The following is a 21,389-nucleotide window of genomic DNA, read 5'->3' as shown; positions in this document are numbered from 1 at the left end:
CGGTGAGCTGACTGAGCAGGGGGCACACCATAGGCAGTGATGAGAAGCACATTTTGCCATTTGCGAAAAGGTTTTATTAAAACCAGCTAAGCCCTTTAAACAAAACATCTTGTATAAATCCTATCCATGTGTACATTACCTGTGAATAATAAAGGTAGTTAAAGCAAACACAACACAAATTGCCTTCTTTTTTAGAGGCATCTAATGCAATACAGAGATGTATCAATGTTATTCTGACAGTTATCTGTTTGTTCCCTGTTCCCAAATGCATCTGTTTATTCTATCTGTGATTTGGACCAAACTCTCTGTATAGATCAAGACCTTTTGTCAGTGAGGCCATCCTTCTCACCTTCAACATTTCTTTAGCTGATTATGATGGCAGTCTAAAATTCTCGTTTACAGTTCTCATGTTTATTTAATCTCTGGAGTCCAGGAGGACAAGGAGGAGATGTCATGGCAGCATTACACTGCATGAGTGCAGATATTCAGTGTCACCTCAGACAGGCTTCCAGTGAGGCTAGGGAACTAAAACATGCGGCATAAAGCAGAAGTAACTTTTCCAAAAGCATAGAAACTTCTCCACACATCTGGCTGTAAAGATGTCTCTGCTCTTCAGCAAAATTTCAAAAAATGTTATGCAGTGGTTGTGCTTGAGAAGCCCTGAAAAAAGGCTAAAAGTGAGCCTTCTCAGTATTTTATTATATTGTTAAATGGTGTGAAAAATGCTGACCAGTAAGATTTGAGGCGAGCAATTCTGCTTATGCTTGTTTCTCAATTGAAGCACAGAAAAAATAAAAAGAGTAAATACTTGTGTATTTTATCCATAAATATGGATCTTAACAGTGGAGAGAAACATGAAAAAGATCAGGTAAAAATAGTAACACCACATTCAAAAGATCTAAACCTGGGCATGTTTCAAGTGTATATCTGCTGGCTTCACTAAAATAGGGATCTAGCCCTACAGGCTTTGTATGGCTGGATTCTATTCTATTTATTTCTTGTGTTCATGTAGAGCAATGAACTGGTTTAGTATCTATTTTCAACACCTATGAAAGGTTAGGCAACTTAGTGCTGCATACATGATGTAGCTGCAGAAATGTGAGCAGTACACTTTGTATATCCTCATCTATCCAGTACTAACAGCAATAAAATTACCATCCAGCCCCGAAACCTTTTATGCTGGTGATAATGAATAAACCCGAGAGAAAAAAAAAAAGTTTTTTTCAGTTCTCAGGAGGAAGGTGCAAGGCAGACATTTAAATATTAAATTATTGTGATAAAACTTGAGGCAGCATATTTGATATAGGTATCACCTGGATTTTGAATTTTTCTCCTCAGCTGAAGTAAATGATTAAGTCTGGCAAATGTTATTAAGTTGGAGTCCAGGCTGTTGACTTGCTCCAAAGAGCACCACAATTTGTCACTTTGAATTGCTTATTTCTTCAGTAGACTGATGTCACTGCTATTGGCATACCCAAGACTCCCCTTCCAAATCACCATCAAGATAAACTCAAGCTGCATTTTAGAAAATTGCTGCACAAATGTCATTTTTCACACTTCTGGAACAACTGTGTAAGGCATGAGTTAGGGATAGTCATTTTGTGAGTTTTTGACCTTTAACGTGTTTAGCATGTTGAAAAGCCTAACACATGTTAGTAAGAAGTACTCTGTCAATCAGAGAGATGTTTACTGAAGTTTTATAAAGGGACTGATAGAAAGGTTGCAGACAAGGTTTATATAAAAAGCTTTTTAAAATCAATATTTCCTTTAAAAGTTTTTCAATTATAAAGAAGATGAAAACTATTTTGTTAATAATTAATCAGTGTTTATTTGGTAAGCCACGAGCTGTGTGTCCAGTTGCCTTCACATTCATAGGGTAAAGGTACCTCACGCATATATATATAAAAGATCTTTTCATCTTTTAGTTATGACACATATAATAAATGCCTGTCCTTCTACAGGGTGTCCACGGGTCTGATTTTCATTCTAGCAATTTTCAGGGAGTAATCAGAGGCTCTAAACGGCATCCAGACAACTCCATTTTCGATCTCATAGGGAACATTGTACCGTGGGTCATAGTGACCCCCCATGTAGTAAATGCCATTGAGGTTGGCTGCCTGGCAGCTGTTGTACCACCAGCCGCCCCCATACATCTCTGCACAGCTCTCCTCCCAGCGGTCGTGGTCCTGGTCGAAGGTGCTGAACCTCATCTGGGCGTGGGACGTGTACTCGGTGCCCTCCTCCAGCCAGCCGGCGACCAGTGCGTCCCCAGCCGTGCCCTCATAGGAGGACACGGTGAGGGCGTACCCTTCTGCTTCAGACCCTACCTGCACGATGTACTCTGCGTACACAGCATTTCCATCCCAGTCCTCTAGCTCTACGCGAAGCAGAGTGTCATTCTGAGTCAGCAAGTGAATGTTTTCATTGCCCAGCCACAACTCTCCTCGCCCTTTGGCATCCACGCTGCCGAAACCTCTCTTGTAGTCTTGCCAGGTCCGGTTAAAATTCACTGATCCATCCATTCTCTGTTGGATCAATAGCCATCCTCCCAAAGTGGTGTCTTGGTCGCAATAAACTGACAAAACCTTATTGGATCCCGCTGGCTTGATTTTGAAAATGCCACTTTTGGCACCAAAAGTGTGTTTCTGGCGGATATCATCGCAGTCTAAAAAAAAAAGTTGATCTGGTTTGACAGGAGTTATCAGTAAAATTTAATAAAAACTTCAGAGGAATCCAAGTAGCAATAGCTCTGAGGAAAATTTGTTAAACATGTCTCGGACTACATTAGGTATAATGACAGGCAACGTTAAAAAGAATTGAGAGAAGAAAACGTTACATATTTCTTAACCTGTGAATTGTTTATATAATACCCGAATATTAATGATATAATTTCCCCCTTTTTTTTTTTTTTTCCCAAGGTGGCAACAAACAGACACAGTTCTGGCATTTTATCATCACATCGTTATACTGCAGTACCTAAAACCACTCTGCCAGTTTGGTTATGGATGGAGTTTGGCTCCACTACCTCAGTAGCTATGTCTGTGAGCCTGTGTACCTTTCCCAGTGCTGGCTGTCCTTTGCTTCACTTTTTCCGCTCTGAAGCTGCGTGCCTGAATGTCTGGGGTGTCCTCTGCACTCTGATCGTGTTGCACCCCACCTAGCTGCTCAGATATTTCACGGGTCTTTAGTGATTTGGTTTCAAAAGTGGAGCCTCCCTTGTTGAAACTAGAAGAGGAGCTGGTAACTACAGTCTTGGAGTGACTTGCACCGCTAGACGAGAATCCAGGCTGAAACTGGAGTCCTCCAAAGTCATCTTCTTCCCCCTCTCCTAAGTCAGAGAATTTGTCTTTCCCTCCGTAAGATGCTGTGTGGCTGGATGTTCCTGCACCCAGGTGGCTGCTGCCTGCCCCCATGACACGGCTGGTAGTTGAAATGGTGCTAGATCCACTAGAGTGCCTACTGCCACTGGATCCAGAATCGTGGGTAAGAAAGGGCTCTAAGTCAGGGAAAAACTTGTCTAGGTTGTGGAAGCTACCTGGCCCACTGAAATGGTACATGCTTCCTTCACCTCCAGCATTTCCTAGTCCTTGCAAGTGGGAGCAGTCTGAGCCATCAGAAGAAACCATTTTCTCAACTATTTCTTCCCTGGGGCCATCAGGGCCAGGAACAACTTTCTTGGTGACAGTTTTGGTGCATCTATGAACAGTGGTGGTTCTGTCTCCCAGGCTAGGGGTGTCTCTCCCATGAGGAGAAGTAACTAATTTGCTGGTGTGGGAATGTCCATCCCCCCTCGATTCTGCCACGTGATAGATGGTCTCGCCTCGGGAGGGACTCGAGCCTGTTTCTGGTCTCTCTAACACCACTTGCATCTGCCTGATGTTACTAAATGCATTCAGAGCTTGCATTTCTGGCAGAGGCTTAAGCTTAAAATGCTCAGGAACAGTTGAGTCCTTAAGTGGCCTCATTTTCAGTGTGCTCAAGGTGGTTGTTTGAAGGTCTGAGTGCATGTTGATGGAGCTGGCCTGGGTAAGCTGCTTCTGGATGTTGTCATAGCTTTCTTTGTCCACCTGGTAATCAAAACTTCTAGCACAGCTTCCTTTGCAAGCTCGTATCTTAATATCAATGTCCACCTACATAAACAGAGAGAAATAACTCGGTTAGGGAACTTGCCTGACTTTCTCAAGCAAGTGTATTCTTTAACTGGACTGGGGAAAAGTGGGAGCTGCATTGGTACCTCCCATCTACAGCCAAGCTTTTCCATTTTGAAACTCCAAGCTCCATTTCAAAACCTACCCTGGCTTCATTTCCACTGTAAATACAACACACACAGTGGCACAATGCACATAAGTGCCATGGAGAAATACATTGTGGCATGTTCCCAGTTTCTGCTCCGTTTGCTTTTGGGGTATAAGGGTGTCCTGAAGGACAGGACCTCTCCCCCCTTGTCCTCAATGACTAGCAGCTCCTTACAGGAGGAGACTTGTCCCACACAGAGCCACTTATCAGCAGATACAGCATCAGTAAACCTGGCTGCCTGCCTGAGAGCAGACGGGACAAGGAGCCCTCCTCAGCTCATGCTGGTTCCCATGCAGCAGGAAAAGAAAAGCAAGCCCCACAGAAAGCAACTCCTCTGGGGATTTGCCATAGCAGGTCAGATAGTGTTTTCCTTCTGGATGGAGCACAGCTTGCTGTGCATGGTATAACAGACCCTCCTCGCTCTGTAGCTAAGCTCTGGAAACAATATGCAGCTGCTTACCTCCAAGCGCTTCATCTCCAGCACCTGATCCTGGATGCTGCTTTGCAGAGCTTTAATTCTGTTCACTTGAGTAACAACTCTCTGCTTTAATGTCACAATTCTCCGCCTCAATTCTGCTGACACTTGACCGTAATTCTCATCAAGCTCTGAAACAGAAATGCATCATGGTCAGCTATGCACATGTGACTTTCTTTCCTAAAAGAGTGGCATAATTTAAAATACACAATTAAAACGTGCTTAACATATTTCTCATAACACTAAGCAGAAAAAAGTTACATTAGTTTTTATCAGTTACTAGTTAAGAGTCATGCATTATTATGTTTATTCTGGCTTTTGATAATGAGGGCCAGTACAGCATATATTTTTGCTAAATACTGTTTATGCACACACAAAAAAATCAGCAATGAATTATAAAACTGAGTGAGATACTTACGCTGGGCACCCTCCAGGCCTGGTTTTAGTATATTTATGGTTTCCACAATTATCCGATTGGACGTTTTATAGTTGTTCTGATTGTCTGCGAGCAGCTGCCTAATTTTGTCTATTCTGTGACTATTATCCTGGTCCATGTCATCAATCAGTCCTTGTATTCTGCAGCCTGATGGACATTTTGTACCCTAAGATTGGAAGAAAGAAATAATTGTGTTAAAGTCTCCATGAGCGTGCCTTATTTTTATCAATATGTTTACAGATTTTTGCCTGCACTTAAAACACACTAAAAAAAAAAAAAGGCAAGATAATGCAACTTCTCTTCAGGTGTTCTGCCTTGTTGATCCAATGACTTTGCCAAGGACTTGTGTGACTTAGAGAAAACCACCTCAGAGCTGATCCTTCATGTCCTGCACCTCTGAGACTGGTGTGATGGAATCACTGTAGTGCATCCCATGAAACCTGCTGTAAGCAGGGATGAGGAACCCTTATTTTTCCTTTTACTCTTTTCCTCAAGAGTAAAATAAAACAAACAAACAAAAAACCTTATTTGTTTCCCAAAAGGCTGCTGTAAGGAGAGCTTTTTTGTCCAGTTTGAGAAAGGATGTCCTAGATCAAGTTTTTAAAGCAAAATTTTCCTCAGAAAAGCCTAATGTTCTTTATAAACTAAAGCTCTTTGGCAAGATTACATCTTATAAATATAGCATAAAGGTGAGCTGAGATGTAAGAGGCAAGAAGAAGACAAACTGACAGTTTATACACAGAGACATTCAGTCAGTCATTACAAATCTTTTACTGAATGTTTTGTCATCAAGTTTTCTAAAAAGTAGCTCCTGAAATATGAGTTATTTTTACTTATTTTTCTTTGTCACGCATCTTCCTTTCAATTGCCTTTCTCTTACTGACTCCAAAAGCAGCAATATCAAAATTCTGAAAATACATATATATAATCTTCTTTTATTTAGTCTTTCTATTCCAGACCAATTCTGCACCTTTACAAACTGCTCTTCCTTCTCTTTCTTTCTTCTTCAGCAACAGTTGTGTTGCTTTCTTACTTTCTTTTCCCCAGGACACCTCACCACGATGCCCTGATGTGAAGGTTTAGCTGCCCTCTCTCAGATCTAAGGCTCAAATGTGTACAGACTGCATGACACCCATCGGAGCAGGCTGGCTGAAGTCTGTGAGTGCCCAGTTTTCGTCCCCAAAGCTCGTTGCTCACCCAGTCATCATCCGCGCAGATGGGCCAGTTCTTCTCGAACTTGCAGGTGGACTGCTGCATGTGCTCCACGATCCTGGGACCACGCACACCTGCGCCCTCCTTTTCAAAGGTGCTCTCTCCATCCTGCGCCTGCCAGGTGAAAAAAGGCGAGGTGCAAACCTGAGATTGTCTAAACAGTTGTCAAGAGAATGGAAATTTAAGCACTTAAGCACTCAGTGGCATCACTGCTACAGAAAATGCAGCCATGTGGAAAGAATCACCCAGCAATGCAAGGGTTTTATTCCTCGCATTTCTTGTAAGATATGATTTTCTTACAATAAAGCTTTTCGATTCTTTAAATTAATGCACCTTAAAATTAATGAAAGGCGCTCAGGATATATGATAATATCATTAAAGGGTGATCTTGTGCTCTGTGCAAACTTAAAAAATGTTAAAAAACAACTTGAAATTAGATTCAAACTGCTTAAGATAAAGCATATGCTTTGAAATTTCTGTGTTCTACATCTGTTTGCTGTCATATTTCTAAATTTCTGTTTTCATTCTACCCCCTCCAATCTACCCAAAACTGTCTTAAATATATATATGAATTGAGTTTTCCCATTCCTGTTTCTGATTTTAATCAAAGTTGCTAAATATAACTTTGTAGCAGTGTTTTGCCCAACATAAAGAACAAGAAAGCTAATAACACTGTAATAAAATTACTAATGTCAGTGATGAATGGATTCCACTCTGCTAATGGAAAGAGAAGAAAGAAATGTATTGAGATTTTCTTGAAACCTGAGAAGCAAGAATACATTTACACTAACTAATTGTAAATCAAAACATTGCAAAGATTCCTACTGTGTTATTGCTCAGTAAAGGACTGGAAAATATTTTTTTTTCATAAAAGATGAAGGAGACTGTTTGAAGACTTGATGTGTAATTAGGTCTGACTAGACTCATCTGCACATATCTTACCTTCTTTTCAAGCAGTATAATTAATGCTTAAAAAGATTAATGATTTATTCTGAGGCAGAGAAAGTTTCCCTAATTTCAGACTTCAGGGCCAGAACCTCATCTCTATGGAACTAGAGTGTTGATTCATTTTGGCTTGATTCATCCTGAGGATCTGGCCCAACTGCCTGTTAACAAAATAACAAATAAAAAGTTTAATTTTAGATGGTCTGTGCCCTTTCAGCACTGACAGCTCCAACATGACTGCTTCTGTTTTGTCAGATCTGCTTCATGTAACTCCTGTCATTTGTTAAAATATCTACTTTCTTCAAAACACAGTCACAAAGAGAAACATAAGGACTAACATAGGATTATGGGCTGAGACCTAAATGAAAAAAAAGGGCAAAGTTATATTAGCATAGTTGAAAATCAAGACTATCACTTTCCTTATCTAAAAAATGATTCTTACTTAAATCTGCTTTAACCTGATGCTGCTGTCACAGGAATCACTGTTGTATAATTGGTATTTCATGATAAAGGCATTATGTGTTATTTGTAGCTGGAAAATATTGTAGTGGTAAACTGAGATGTTCTACCCAAAGGAGAGTAGAATTTACCCTAAAATAAACTTGAAAATTCCTGACTTGCTGGAGCCACTAGCATCCAAGTCAGTCAGTTTTAAGACTCACAGCATCATCTATGAATCTAGGAATTCATGTTAATGTATCTGCTTTGCTGCTCCGAAAGCCAAGCAGATTCAGCAAAACCAGATTAAGCAAAACTAGAGAAATGGATATTCAAGAACTGCTGATGTGAAAGTCCAGCACTGAATTGGTTACAGTAAGCTTGTGCATATGTGTGTGCATTGAATTTCACAAGCTAGGTGACAGCCAAAATGTATCTAATGAATGAAGATTAAATAAACCTTCATTCTTCAAATCAGCATGATATGAAAAGAATGAAGTAAGCAAACTCATACCCAGGCTAAGTTGAGGCAGAGCAACACACAGAGGATCCTCATGGATATCATCTTCAGAGAAGAGCGAGCAGAACTCTGACTGAGAGGATGTTCTTCTCTCGTCTTTTGATGCAATTTAAACCTTAATGAAAATCTGAGATTAATCATTATTTTCCCTCTGTTTGGAGACAAAACATGCCAGATGTCCCCAGGTGATTACCTAAGGCCTCTTGCACAAGTTTCTGGTGCTGTTTGCTCCAGATAAGATTGTAGAGCACCAACATGAGGGCAACACCATGAATTCCAGGAAAAAAAATAAATCTGTTTAAAGCTTATTTTTTTTGTAAACAGATGTTCAGCTAAGATATATGCAGGATCTAGCAGCATCCCGGAATACTCAACCACTGGAAGACACACTCTGTGTGACAGGAATTTAGCTAGTGTAATCAAACAGTCGATATTTGAAAAAGGAAGTCATTGATTTGCCCTTTCTCTGTGACTATGATCCCGTGGGCCTTCTAAAGCAAGTACTTGTCTTAGAAAGGTTGATATAGGCTATCTATGACCAAATGGACTGTGTGAATTGAACACATATTTATGAAGAGCACAATATAGTAGTATTTGAAAATGTCCCAGAAAAATGTTGAGAATAATTAAATATTTCTAAGGGGCTATATTTCCTTTTCTTTTTTTTTTGAACAAAGGGTATAGTTTATGTGTGGCAATTGATGATAATGTGCTGCTGCTGTGAGATCTATAACAAGCCTTACTATTACTGGGGAATATTGTACATGGCTGTCAAACGCTTGAAGATGCTGCCTGTCTCAAAAGTTGCCACCACAGAGAGCAGAAATGAGCAAGAAAATCTTTGCTTGGGCAAATGTCGGCTTAATCAGTTGAAAGAATAAAACACTCTCGGTTTTTTTTTGTTTGTTTGTTTGATTGATTGATTGATTGTTTAAATAACATGACATTCACAAAACTCTCTGTCAACTACAGGCTGCTTATCATACTCTGCACCACAGAGGCATGTTTAAGCCTGATTTTGACACTGTACATTTTTAACTAAAAATAGCTGATTGTAGCTTTGGATCCATTGGAACAGCCTCTTTAGTTTTCTCTTATCCTCCTTTCCTCTGCTTTTCCTCTTGTTCTGTCTTCAGAAGTCTTTGTTGCTCTCCATGTAAAGTTCATTGAAGTTGAAATGGACCCTTTGTTTTCTCCTACTTCTGGCTTTGCGTTGCACGTTTCCCTTACCCAGGAAAACCCTCTTAAACTTAAATAGATCGTATACTGAGTCATATTCTCAGGTAGCAGGAAACAGAACAGTTCAATAAGATGATGCTACATTGGTTTATGCCACTGATTTACACCTATACCACCAGAATCTGGCTTTGCAAATGACAAAGGGGTTCTATTACATTTAAGACTTAATCTTACCTGTGCATGCATAACCTGAAACAAGACTGTTTGTTTATTTCAATTCCCTGCAGGCTGTTTTGTAAAGACTTCTGTTGAATCCCACGCAGTGCCAGTAATGCTACGATGCAAGAAACACCTTCTAATTTCAGAAACAGAACAACCCAACTAACTTCAGCCACAGAAGTCCAGACAGACCCCATGGTACCTTTGCTCAGATTGAAGATCAGCCACCCATGACTGTGTTGTTTGGTTGATAAATGTCCATAAGGCAGCTCCTGAACTCAAAGCACATAATATACTTACATAAATTCTCCATTGCTAAATTCAGCAATGGCAAGACTGATGACTCCTCCCCACTCCAAGTCCTACACAGTTGTGTTCACTCTGGTGTAACAGTACTGTGAAAGAATTATAAGAATCTTAAGGAATTACAAAAAGCTCAGAAAACAGTAACATGCTTGAGGGAGGGAAAGATCATGATAACAAAAAGACTTGTAGCATTACGATAAGTTATTTCAAAGAACAGAGTAAAATGAGCTACATGCAAAATATACTTGGGTCCACAGATAGTCCCCCACTCAAGCTAACGAGCTCTAATTTAGCATACTTGATAGACACCAAACTCTGCTCAAAGACCATGGCTTGACGCCCTCCATGCTCAGGAACACAAGAATTGCATATACACCTCCACATGCCCTCCTTGTGTGTACAAACGTGTACTTGGCTGTACTGCTGGATCACCTGTGATTCTCCCTTCTCCTGATCATGTTTAGTGTGTACAGTGCTGCCCAAAGCTGTATGTTCTTTTCTGAAGACTTAAACCTCAAGGATTTTTCTATGGTGCTCATCACTCAACTATCCCAGTGATTTACCAACACTCATTTGTGGGGCACCACATTCTCCATTTCACAGCTGCAGAAGCCAGGTGAGAAGGTTAAGTCCAAAAGTAGTTCTTAGGTTTGGGGATCTTTTTTGATACACTGAGTTTTCAGAATACACTGTATGTGCAGACCCCTCTGACCTCAGCTGCAGCTCTCCGCTTAGCACTGGGGCTCTGGAGGAACATCCAGCAGCCAGCTCTAAGATCCCTGAGTGACTTGCCTGTGGTGCCATGGGAATGAGATGAAGCGGTCAGGAATAGTACCTAATTTTGCAGAGTATCGGCTGTAAGAGATGACTGTACCCAGTCTGGTCTTGCTCAGTACATTTATTACAACCTCAACAACAAACAAATTGTTCTTCATTCTTCTTGCAACCAGTTCCCATGCTCAGCACTAATTAGGCAAATAATGTAATGGGAAAAACAAAACAAAACAAAACAAACACAAAAAAATACTGGGTGATAATATCTTTAGGACTGTATCATAATGAATATGTAAGCGTAATGATGTGTCACATTAGTTCTGGTTTTTCCTAACTTGCAAGAGCTTGATTTTGTGATCTTCAATACTCTCTGAACATTATTTTTGTAATTTAATAGGCCTTAAAAACAAAATGTGTTGAAGAAACAGGAAATGCATACCATTCTCTTCATGTCCAGGTTCTTGCAATGTGAGCACATCAAGTAGAAGGATTTCTGCCTTTTCAACCATAGTAACAGAGGGTAAGAAAATTTGCTAATGGTGTGATGCACATACACTACCAGTGTAAGACTGGACATTGCAGTAGTATGAGCCAGCTTTCCTCTGACCCCGATGGAGGGTGCAGTTCTCTGGTCACCTTCAAACACAAAAAAACTTAAGCTCTGGTTCAAGTAAAACCCAGCCAACAAGGCTAGAGGGGCTGGGGGAAAAAAAAAAAAAAAGAAAAAAAAAAAAGCTGATAACTGATCATAAACATTAGGTAAGCTAAGAGGGCTTTCCTGCTTCATATGTGAAGCTGGGGAAAAGGAGGAGTTCCTCAGGCTTTCCTGTTGAGGGCTGAATCTGGGCCTGACCTTCAGCCTGTACCTTTGCTTTCCTGTTGCAATCATCCAGTCACTTCTCTGTCTGTTTGTTTGAGAAGGCTAAAGGCTAAGAGCTAAATAAACTTTGGATTTAACTTTAATTCATGATCAAAGGACAGAAGTGCAGTTTAGTGATTCGGCTGCCCTGCTCTTGGCAGGCTGCCACGACAATAGTTGGGGAGTCTGGGATTTAGTTCTGCTTTGTGTGCCCTGGCTGTGAGCCAGCTCTGAATCAGAGAATCACAGCATGGCTGAGGTTGGCAGGGACCTCTGGGTCCACCTGGTCCAACCCCTGCTCCAGCAGGGCCACCCAGAGCAGGGTGCCCAGGACCACGTCCAGGTGGCTTTTGGAGATCTCCAATGAGGAGACTCCACCACGTCTCTGGGCAGTCTGTGCCAGTGCTCCATCACCTGTACAGGAAAGAAGTTTGTGCCCACTGCCTCTTGTCCTGGCACTGGTGCCACTGAAAAGAGCCTGGCTCTGTCTTTTTTGCACCCTCTCTTCAGGTATTTATAGACATTGACAAGACTTCCCCTGAGCCTCCTTTTCTCCAGGCTGAACAGTCCTAATTCTCTCAGCCTCTCCTCACAGGAGAGGTGCTCCAGTCCCTTGATCATCTCAGTAGCCCTCTGTTGGACTCTTTCCAGTATGTCCAAGTCTCTCTTGTACTGGGGGCCCAGCACTGGACACAGCACTCCAGGTGCAGCCTCGCCAATGCTGAGTAGAGGGAAAAGATCACGTCCCTTGACCTGCCGGCAATACTTTGCCTAATGCAGTCAAGAATATTGTTAGCCTTCTTAGTGGCAAGGACACATCACTGACTCATGTTCAACTTAGTGTCTACCAGCTCTTGTTTCCCCATCATTGCCTCTGTCTCCTGTTTTATCACCAATCCCCACCACAAGTTGCCAGGAGGTGCCTTATCCTCCTCTTATCCACTTGTTCCTGTCCCTCCTCTGGAAATTTTGTCTTAGATACAGTTTCCCTCCAGCCCCAGCTCTGAGCTCCACTTGCTCTTCACATGTTCCTCAGCCTATTCATCTCTCTTGGATTTGTTACTAGCCAGTCCCTGCGTCTGGTCCCATGTTTCCCCCAAGTCAACATTGCTGGGGCCTCAGCTTCACTTCAGCTCGCAAGTCAGTGTTCGTGTTTCTGAATTTGCACCACCCTCTTCCTCCAGTCTGTCTTCCTCCCGGCTCCTACTGGCCGGACAGCCAATGCTAGTACCTTCTCTCTGGCCTCTCAGTCCTAGTTTCTTTACCAAAGTCCTTCAGTCTGTCCACCTTATTTGCCTCACTACACCTCTACCCCTTCCTATTTTATTTTTTCCTTTGGATTGATCACAGGGATCAAAGGAAGGCAAACAGTGTAGCACTCAAACCCTATTATGAACTGTTACAAACTCAGAGGAGGATAGGTTAGCCTAAATATAAAGGATTACACTATATTATACTGTCTATGCTCTGAAGGCCGTGTGCAATTATAGACTGATTTAGAAAGGAGAAATAAGATCTTTTAGAATACAAAATGGGGTCATTAAGTCAAAATACAATGTATTTACTCGAAAAACAAAACAAAACAAACAAAACAAAACAAAACAAAAACAAACAAACAAAAAACCCACCAACAAACACCAAAACACAACTTGAGAGTATTATTCTCTTTCTAAGAGTTAGAAAAGATAGATCTGTTCAGGCCCCTTTCTGATAGCTAGATGGTTGGAAACAATAGGAAGGATCCCCAAAAGGCATGAATCTTGCCAGTCTTCTTTCAGAGCCCATGGGGTATAGCTGCAGCTTGGGATCTGGCAGACTCCCTTTTGAGCACTGTCAGAGGACTTCAGTGAATCATTAGGCTTCTTGGATTCAACAGCTGTGACCTGACAGACTTCTGGAGCGAGCAGATGGTCCTCTCCATAGAGGTTCAAAATTATTCTTGAGACTTTAGGACACCAATTAACAAATCAACTGGTAGAATGAGCCAATCTTAGCTCATGTGAGCAACCCATAAAATGCCAACTTACAGCAATGAATTGTGTGCAGTTACAGCAGATTCTCATCAAATAAGTCATTGCAACCAAAAAGCTAGATTGGGAGGGGTAAACCACAGTTCAGACCTAGAGGAATGTGGCTACAGATGTCATAGGTGGGGCTTTAAGATTGTTTAACAACCCTTACCCCATACGTGGGATAAACTGAAAACAGAAAGTGAAAGTGACTTGGCCAATGCCACTCAAGAGGCTGTTTGTCAAACCAGGATCAGGCTGGGCTGGTCAGCTCCCAGCTTGCATCCATCCCACAGGTCTCTCTGCATGTACCACATGAGGAACCACGGGAGAGGCCTCACTGCACAAAACATTCAGGAAAACTGCTTTGCTTGGTGAGGAATTGTGTGTCAAGACTGAAGCTGAGCTGCAAAGCACAGCTGGTTGCATGGATGCAACAGAGCCATGCAAATGTACTAGTTCAGTGGTGAGGAGGGGTGGTCTCTCATCCCAAAGAGCTGTTAACCCCATGTTGACACTATGCTAGCAATGGCTTCTTCTGACCTACTCCTGAAAAACCTGCCTTCCTCTTACACTTCTCTGTCTTTAAAATAAACTATTTGAATGTGCTATTCAGAAATATCGGGTGAACTTCTGGCTGCTCAATGGTAGCTAAAAGGAAAGACCAGGAAGCATTTCTTCATATATCAACCTGATATGTATCTATATTTCTATTCTAGCCTGAATATATTTTTTGTTGAGCAATTTATCCACAAACCTAATCTGATTTGATAATGAATCCCTTACCCAGAAATACTCATCAAATATTCTGAATGAGTACATTCAGACAGCATCTCCAACCAAGTCTTTGCTGTTCTTGATCTGTGCTGTTGGATTGGTAGTGTGGATTGCTGGAAAATTATTACTGTATCTAGGAAAAGCAAATGCAACTAAAATGTAATTATTTTCTACTGCAGTTTTTAACATCTTTGGTCTGAAAATCATGCTATATACATTAGAATCATTTAAAATGCTTATGAATATGGTATTCAGGAACAATAGTTTTACAATGACATTCAGGAATAATCATTGTACAGTGTGGTAGTGTGTGCTATATAGAAAACCAAACTTCTATTCTGAATAATATTTGGGAAACTTGTTAATATGTATGTTCTGGAATAAAATATCTTTATTATTGCTAGTATACGTCCGAACACATCCTGGTTGAAAATGTATTCATTACTTTGTGGTAGGTTCAGTTACATGGCCTTTAGCAGCAAACTAGGTCCCTTTCAATTTGCTGTGTACTTTGATCTGTGTCACAAATCAACAATTTCATCAGAAAACAAAATGAAGACTCTTGGAAACAAACCACATTTTATGAAGAAATAGCTCCAACACACACTTCTAAGCAAACAGCAGAAATTTCTGGTGTGCAATTCAGGAATGACTGAACCAAACAGATTTGATCAGAGTAACCTTCCAAACATTATAGTGTTTACTTTGTTTTGTTTGGCCAACAGTAGAGCACAAATAGTAAGCTCAGCATTTTTGTAGTAATCAAAAATTTATTGAGAATTTGTACAGAAAAAATAACCACATAAGAAGTAAGCACTGCTCAAGGAAAACGTTTGAGCATTTTACAGCCAACAGCTTTTTACAAAGTTGACTTCCAAACTGTGGAAGGTGAGATAAGTTCAGTGTCTCACAGATGAAAGATTTATTTTCCCTGTCCATATCAGTCTTTGCTAAATTGTCCCTTTATGCGTCTCCAACCTACAACAGAAAAAAAAGACAGCATTTTAATGTTCTTCTAAGAAAGAAGTACATAAGGCTACAATGGCATGTTGACAGTGCAACATGAGCCAGCAGTGTGCCCAGGTGGCCAAGAAGGCCAATGGCATCCTGGCTTGTATCAGGAATAGTGTAGACAGCAGGACCAGGGAGGTGATCATTCCCCTGTACTCAGCTCTGGTGAGGCCGCACCTTGAGTCCTGTGTTCAGCTTTGGGCCCCTCACTACAAGAAGAACATCAAGGCTCTGGAGCATGTCCAGAGAAGGGTTACAAAGCTGGTGAAGAGCCTGGAACACAAGTCCTGTGAGGAGTGGCTGAGGGAACTGGGGTTGTTTAGTCTGGAGGAGAGGAGGCTCAGGGCAGACCTCGTTGCTCTCTACAACTACCTGAAAGGAAGGTGTGGGAAGCTGGGGGTCGGCCTCTTCTCACAGATAACTAGAGACAGGACAAGAGGGAATGCATTCAAGTTGCTCTGGGGAGGTTCAGGTTGGAAATTAGAAAAAAATTCTTCTCAGAAAGAGTAGCTAGGCATTGGAATGGGTTTCCCGGGGAGGTGGTGGAGTCACTGTCCCTGGGGGTGTTTAAGGAAAGGTTGGACATGGTACGTAGGGACATGGTTTAGTGGGTGATATTGCTGGTAGGTGGACTAGATGATCTTGAAGGCCTTTTCCAACTGTAATGATTCTATGACACTAGCTGGAAATTAAAAACGTAGCCTTCAAAGTAAATGGTGGCAAGGAATTATTTCTGATCATGAGACCAATCACTTATCTATCTGTTAAAAGAAAGATTAAAGTAGAAGGTATACTAAAATCAAAACACAAATATTTCAGTGACAAAATGGTAAACAAAGCTGATGCCCCTAAGATGCAGAGGGCTTAACACTTCAGCTGTCCGTGCTCTGTACTTGAAATGATAACTGTGTTCTGTTTTCATTTTAAACATCTCCTCTCTCCTGAGGTCGAACCTGCTTGGTGCCGCCTGAGTGTTGCTGTCCATCTATTGAGAGTCTGTTGAATGGGATGATTTTCATTGCAGTTTTCTTCATGGAGTACCACCGGTCACGCCAGGTTGCCCAGATAATGCCATTGTCATATCCAGCTGGATCAGAATCTTGAGATGTGTACACGCCATCTAAAAATATCAGTTGGCACAAAATATTTAGTTGTTTCTAAAATAATTAATGTGCCCATCCCATACATATTTGTGGTACTAACAATTCTACAACATCCCTAGGCATACTAACAGTATGCATTCACTGCCCCTGTCCCCCAGTTTACTTCTCTTAGGACTGATACTTCCACTTTGGGCTGGAGAGCTGCCAGAAGTTTCTACTGCTGGTGTTAATATTAACAATAATTGAAAAAAATGGGCTATGTATAATTTGGAAAAAACAGATGGCAAAATATACTCAATGAAAGTGACCTTTTTTTTTTTTTGTCATTGAAATGTATTGTCTTTGGTTACTTTTTTCCACATGAAAGTAGGTATTTAGAAGATATCTGAAAGTAGGTATTTAGAAGATATTTTACCTATATAATATTTGCCATTCAGGTGGCCAGCATGACATCTGTTCATCCACCATCCAGATCCATCTTGCTCAGCACAGTTGCCCTCAAAGTTATCATTGTCATTATCATAGGTACTGAATCGCATGCCATTATGGAAGGTATAGGATTTGTCACTTGGATCATCTCCAAAATCAAAGCCATCAAAGGCATCTCCAGCTTCACCACCAATAAAGTATGCATAGGTCAATCTGTACTTGTCTTGTTCAGTTCCCACTTTGAATACAGCATAGTCAGCAGTGCTGTTAACAGAGGATAATGGTGAATGTAAGCATGCTGCATTCCCAGTATGTGCTCAAATGAAAAATACAGAAACAACTTTTATGCTCCAGCATTAGATGCGTTTTCTGACTCCTAGTCTTCAGTGATGTATAGAAGACCTACATTACACATATACACACATATATGTATCCCTATATGTATCCCCTACTGCTTAGGCATACTGTGGTCATAAAGAAGCTCTCAGACGGAGGAAAAAACAGATCTATTCTGCCAAATCAACTAGGGCTGCTTGTGTGCGGCCTTCAGGCAGACACACGTACGGGCTGGCATCACACTTGTGAGTTCAGGAGCCCATACAGTGTCCTGTGCATGTTAGTAGACCTAACAGCACCATAATTTTTTCAAAAGTATGTACAAACCGACACAACAGTGGGAGCAGTAAGCTTTAAGCTGTCATTTTCAGAAGCTTCATGAGAAAATACCTTTTTTTGCCAGTCCAGTCCTCCAGGTCTATTCGCAGGGTGTATGGCAGAGTGGACTGTGTAGTTATTAAATGAATCTTTTCGTTGCCCAGCCAGAACTCAGTGGTGTCATCTGGAGACAGATGTCCAAATCCTTCCTTGTACTGAACCCAATTTCTTTTGAAATCCTCACTTCCATCCAATCTCTGGAAAAATATATTTAAAAAAATCAACCAAAATGTGATATATTTTATGTAAGCAAATAAAAACAGTGCTGATGCAGTAAGCTTGCTTATGGTAATAATACACAAGTGGCATACCCTCTGTAATACTGTCCAGCCATTGCCATATGAGTCAATCTCACAGTAGACTAGGAATGATTGCTTAGCATTTTGAGGCTTGATGAAGTAAAGACCACTTCTTCTGGCACCTTTATTTGCAATATCTTGACAATCTGAAATAAACATATATTAAAAGGATTGTTATTAATCTAGCTGCAGTTCTATCCTCACATTTATTTGATGTTGCAACTTTCTTAGTGCAAAAAATACAATTCATCTAAATACTGTTGCAAAGTTCACTATTTAGTCTACATGCTTTAATGTCACTGCCATAAAAAACTCACTGAAGGTCACAGGACTTGTATAAGACGAGAACGACTTTGGTCTTCCATGGAGTTTAAGCAACTTAAATGTAAAATATAGTCATTGCATTAGTTTCTACAACAACAAAAACAGCACTTCTGGAGCTAAATTTTTTCATATGACTCAGTAGAAATGTCATAATGAGTTATCTTCTGTTTGCACTCTGTCCACAGTAACTCTCCTTCTGTCACTGATGACATACGTTTTGGGATAATCATATTTTGGTCAAAAAGGCCAAAGGGGCAAGTGAGACCTCTGTTCCATTTGAATGTCCTTCTTGCAGATCATCTACCCAGTACTTAAATTGTTCCAAAAACTGACTTCAGAACTTGCAATCTTACATATCTTTGTAAAAATCTATGTCCCTTAAGACTACATGTACTTCATTGCTGTGATGCCAACTGGCAATACACGCAACTGAATTAACCCTCCACCATACAAGAAGCATTTTGTGCACCTCTTCCAGTCGTCTCCTGTATTTCAGCAGTATCTCTGCATGGTTCCTGACAGCTTGACTCAAGCTGAGCGATCTTCTGTTTCAGTTGCACGATCCTGTTGGTGTTCGTTATATGTACGTCTGTCAACTGTCTGGAAACATAAAAATGCCTCGTTGCTTCAGGTGTTTCTTATTGACAGTAATACACATTTGTCTGCACACATGCCTGACTGATGTAGTATGCTGCAACATACATCCCTGCAAAAGGGGAAGACTCTCTTAGCACTGATATTTAAAGTTGGGAAACTAGCCAAAATGGGAAACCATAAACTTAATCTTATGCAAAACTTGACTTGCCTCTAATCAGCAAAACTCAAATCAGCAATTCATGCATGACTGTAATGCTATGGAAAGTTTTTCTTTTTTCTCATTAGTAAATGATAAATTATTCTTCCTTAATTGTGGGCACATTTGTAAAACATAAATTATGTAAATAAACTGCTGCAATAGTCAGTGTGCCTAAGCCATATTTGATATAATATTATAGGTGCAGAGATTTTGCTACATTCAGGTCAAAAAACATATCCTCAATTTTTAGCCAAGTTAATGGTGTTTTCATTTATATTTTCAACATCGGCTTACAAAAGACTACCATTGATTTTATAATTACTTGTGATTTATGTCTGTGGAACTGAGCTGATATTCTAGGATATATGCAGAAAAACTAGCCAGAGTGAATGACTGTACAAATATTCCATACACTCTGCATTACAAAGCAAACTCATATTAATAAATTCTCCCAAGCCAATGAAAAAAAAAAGTTAGAAATAGTTGGCAGAGCAAAAGAAACATAAAAACATTGCCAGGCTTCATGACATTCTTATCTTGCACTTCTTGCACAATTAATAGATTACGCAGATGAGCAAAGAAAGTACTATCATACCCTTATGATCCTAATGTATCTTGCTAGGGAGCTAGTAATGACAGTGTGGGCATAGTGGTGCACATAAGCACAAAAACCCTTTCTGAAGAAGCCTTAATTGCAGTTGATAAAAGTAGAGAAAGAAAATTATTTGGACTGTCAAGTGATATAAAAGGTGGGAGATACCTACTGTATAGTACTTTCATGAGACAAAATAGTGTTTTCATATCTGATAATTTCTTCAATTATTTTCTTGGACTTCTGAGTCAAACCTTCAACTGACTCTAAAACAGACAAATGGATAAAATAATTGCAGTTAGGCAAATTAGAAAAACAAGTGACATAATATTTTTCAATTGTGTAGTTATTTTTATATTCTCACGTTGTTGTGGCTGCTTATCTGGAGGATAGAGGGTTTTGATGTGTTGAATCAAATAATCTACTTTTCCTGTGGAGTTAGTAACTTGCTGCAAAATTCTCTCAATTTCCAGCAGTTCGTTATCCGTAGTGAGACGATATTTGTTAAAGAAATCTGCAATGCCACAGGTTGTTGGGCAGTAGCTACCCTAAAGAGGAAAGAATAATAAATTATAATGTTTCAGGAGCAAAAAAAGGACAGCAGAATATTTGGGCAGGAGAGCTCTAAGTCACGGTTTGTACGAATGACGGTGGGTAAAAAAGGGGTAGGCATTTGCCACTGTCTGTGGTGTTTAAATTCATGGAGACAGTTTAGTTTCACACTGTGTATACGTGCACACTTAGCAAGAAAACAGTGCATGCTGTTACTTATAGTGTCTTCTAAAATGCTTTTATCAGCAGCGCAGCTGCCTTTTTCAACATATGTTTATAGCTACTAATCAACAACGGGTTTAAGCACAGCGAGTTTAATAAGTATTGAAAATAAAAATGAGGATCTAATGAAGCTACAAAAGATAATGGCAGTTAATAATCAGTGTAGGAAGGCTTTGTTTAGACTCTTAATAAAAAAGGAAATTGTTCATGTACTTACAAATCGTTCATCTAATATGCAGCAGTTTTCTCTGGTGGGAAGGTACTGAAGAGAAGAAACAAGATCATTTTCAGTGAATTTTCTCCAGCACCATTTTCAGCGCTGACACATTTTCTAACACTGCCTCTCCACTTACCGCCAGGCTGGTAAAGAAGAGCAAGGAGAGGAGACACCCCAGTGGTGCCCATCTGCCTGGCTTCAGCCCCATCGTGCCTGCCCCACCGTGCACTGCCAGCCGAAAGCGTTCAGCCCGGTGCCCGAGGTAGCAGCACCTTTATCAGCAGCCAGTTTTGGCTCAGCACCCAGCCGCAGCGGTTTAAGGGAGCAGGCTGGAGCTGGGGGCGGGCTCCGTGAGGTAGCGGGAAGAGGTGGGGTAGTGGTTTGAGGTGGATTCCCAGAATTTGCACTCATCTCGTACTCCTCCCGTTTGCAGAACTTGCTTCCTACTTGTCCACTTTATCTTTGTTCCAGCCAGGTCTTAAAGGAGGCAGAAAGGTGAAACAAGGACTGGAGAAGCTACTTCTAGTAACACAAGTGTAAGCAGATTCACACGTGGCTTTGGGATGGGGACTGGCAGAAGTGTCACTCAGGTAGCATAGGGAAAAGCCACAGTAACTACGTGAACTGTGTGCAACACCTACCCATAGCCTAAGGTGAAATAATACTAAGAATATTTTGTGCGTAT

At 40.7% G+C, this 21,389-nt stretch overlaps 2 protein-coding genes across 3 annotated transcripts; both read right to left on the bottom strand.

Moving 5' to 3' along the window:
• Positions 1–61: 61 nt before the first annotated feature.
• FGA (fibrinogen alpha chain) lies at positions 62–8,367 on the bottom strand. The gene is made up of 6 exons (XM_035548868.2): positions 8,317–8,367; positions 6,405–6,533; positions 5,190–5,373; positions 4,757–4,902; positions 3,056–4,130; positions 62–2,665 (listed from the first exon to the last, which is right to left on the bottom strand). The coding sequence occupies exons 1-6, from the start codon at positions 8,365–8,367 to the stop codon at positions 1,956–1,958; spliced, it is 2,295 nt and encodes a 764-aa protein (XP_035404761.1). The 3' UTR covers positions 62–1,955.
• Positions 8,368–15,185: 6,818 nt separating this feature from the next.
• FGG (fibrinogen gamma chain) lies at positions 15,186–21,001 on the bottom strand. 2 transcript variants are annotated; one of them, XM_035548845.1, is made up of 10 exons: positions 20,841–21,001; positions 20,705–20,749; positions 20,078–20,261; positions 19,886–19,979; positions 18,795–18,925; positions 18,014–18,147; positions 17,715–17,899; positions 16,975–17,252; positions 16,410–16,576; positions 15,186–15,423 (listed from the first exon to the last, which is right to left on the bottom strand). In XM_035548845.1, the coding sequence occupies exons 1-10, from the start codon at positions 20,910–20,912 to the stop codon at positions 15,409–15,411; spliced, it is 1,305 nt and encodes a 434-aa protein (XP_035404738.1). In that variant the 5' UTR covers positions 20,913–21,001; the 3' UTR covers positions 15,186–15,408. The 2 variants fall into 2 exon arrangements, with proteins under 2 accessions (XP_035404738.1, XP_035404749.1); XM_035548856.2 differs by lacking the exon at positions 20,841–21,001 and having other exon boundaries at positions 15,201–15,423; positions 20,078–20,256.
• Positions 21,002–21,389: the final 388 nt, after the last annotated feature.

Source organism: Cygnus atratus, chromosome 4 (assembly GCF_013377495.2).
Source record: "Cygnus atratus isolate AKBS03 ecotype Queensland, Australia chromosome 4, CAtr_DNAZoo_HiC_assembly, whole genome shotgun sequence".
Taxonomy (NCBI): domain Eukaryota; kingdom Metazoa; phylum Chordata; class Aves; order Anseriformes; family Anatidae; genus Cygnus; species Cygnus atratus.
The sequence above is the reverse complement of the archived record's forward strand: the minus strand, read 5'-3'. Positions and strand labels throughout refer to the sequence as shown.

Coding starts and splice junctions, on each gene's coding strand:
- FGA (XM_035548868.2), bottom strand. CDS start 8,367: ATGATATCCATGAGGATCCTCTGTGTGTTGCTCTGCCTCAACTTAGCC. Junction 5,374..6,404: donor TCTGCGCGGATGATGACTGG/GTGAGCAACGAG, acceptor TTCCAATCTTAG/GGTACAAAATGTCCATCAGG. Junction 4,131..4,756: donor TGGAGATGAAGCGCTTGGAG/GTAAGCAGCTGC, acceptor CTGTTTATGTAG/GTGGACATTGATATTAAGAT.
- FGG (XM_035548845.1), bottom strand. CDS start 20,912: ATGGGGCTGAAGCCAGGCAGATGGGCACCACTGGGGTGTCTCCTCTCC. Junction 20,262..20,704: donor GCATATTAGATGAACGATTT/GTAAGTACATGA, acceptor TTTCCTCTTTAG/GGTAGCTACTGCCCAACAAC. Junction 18,148..18,794: donor ACAGGAGACGACTGGAAGAG/GTGCACAAAATG, acceptor TGTTTATTTCAG/ATTGTCAAGATATTGCAAAT.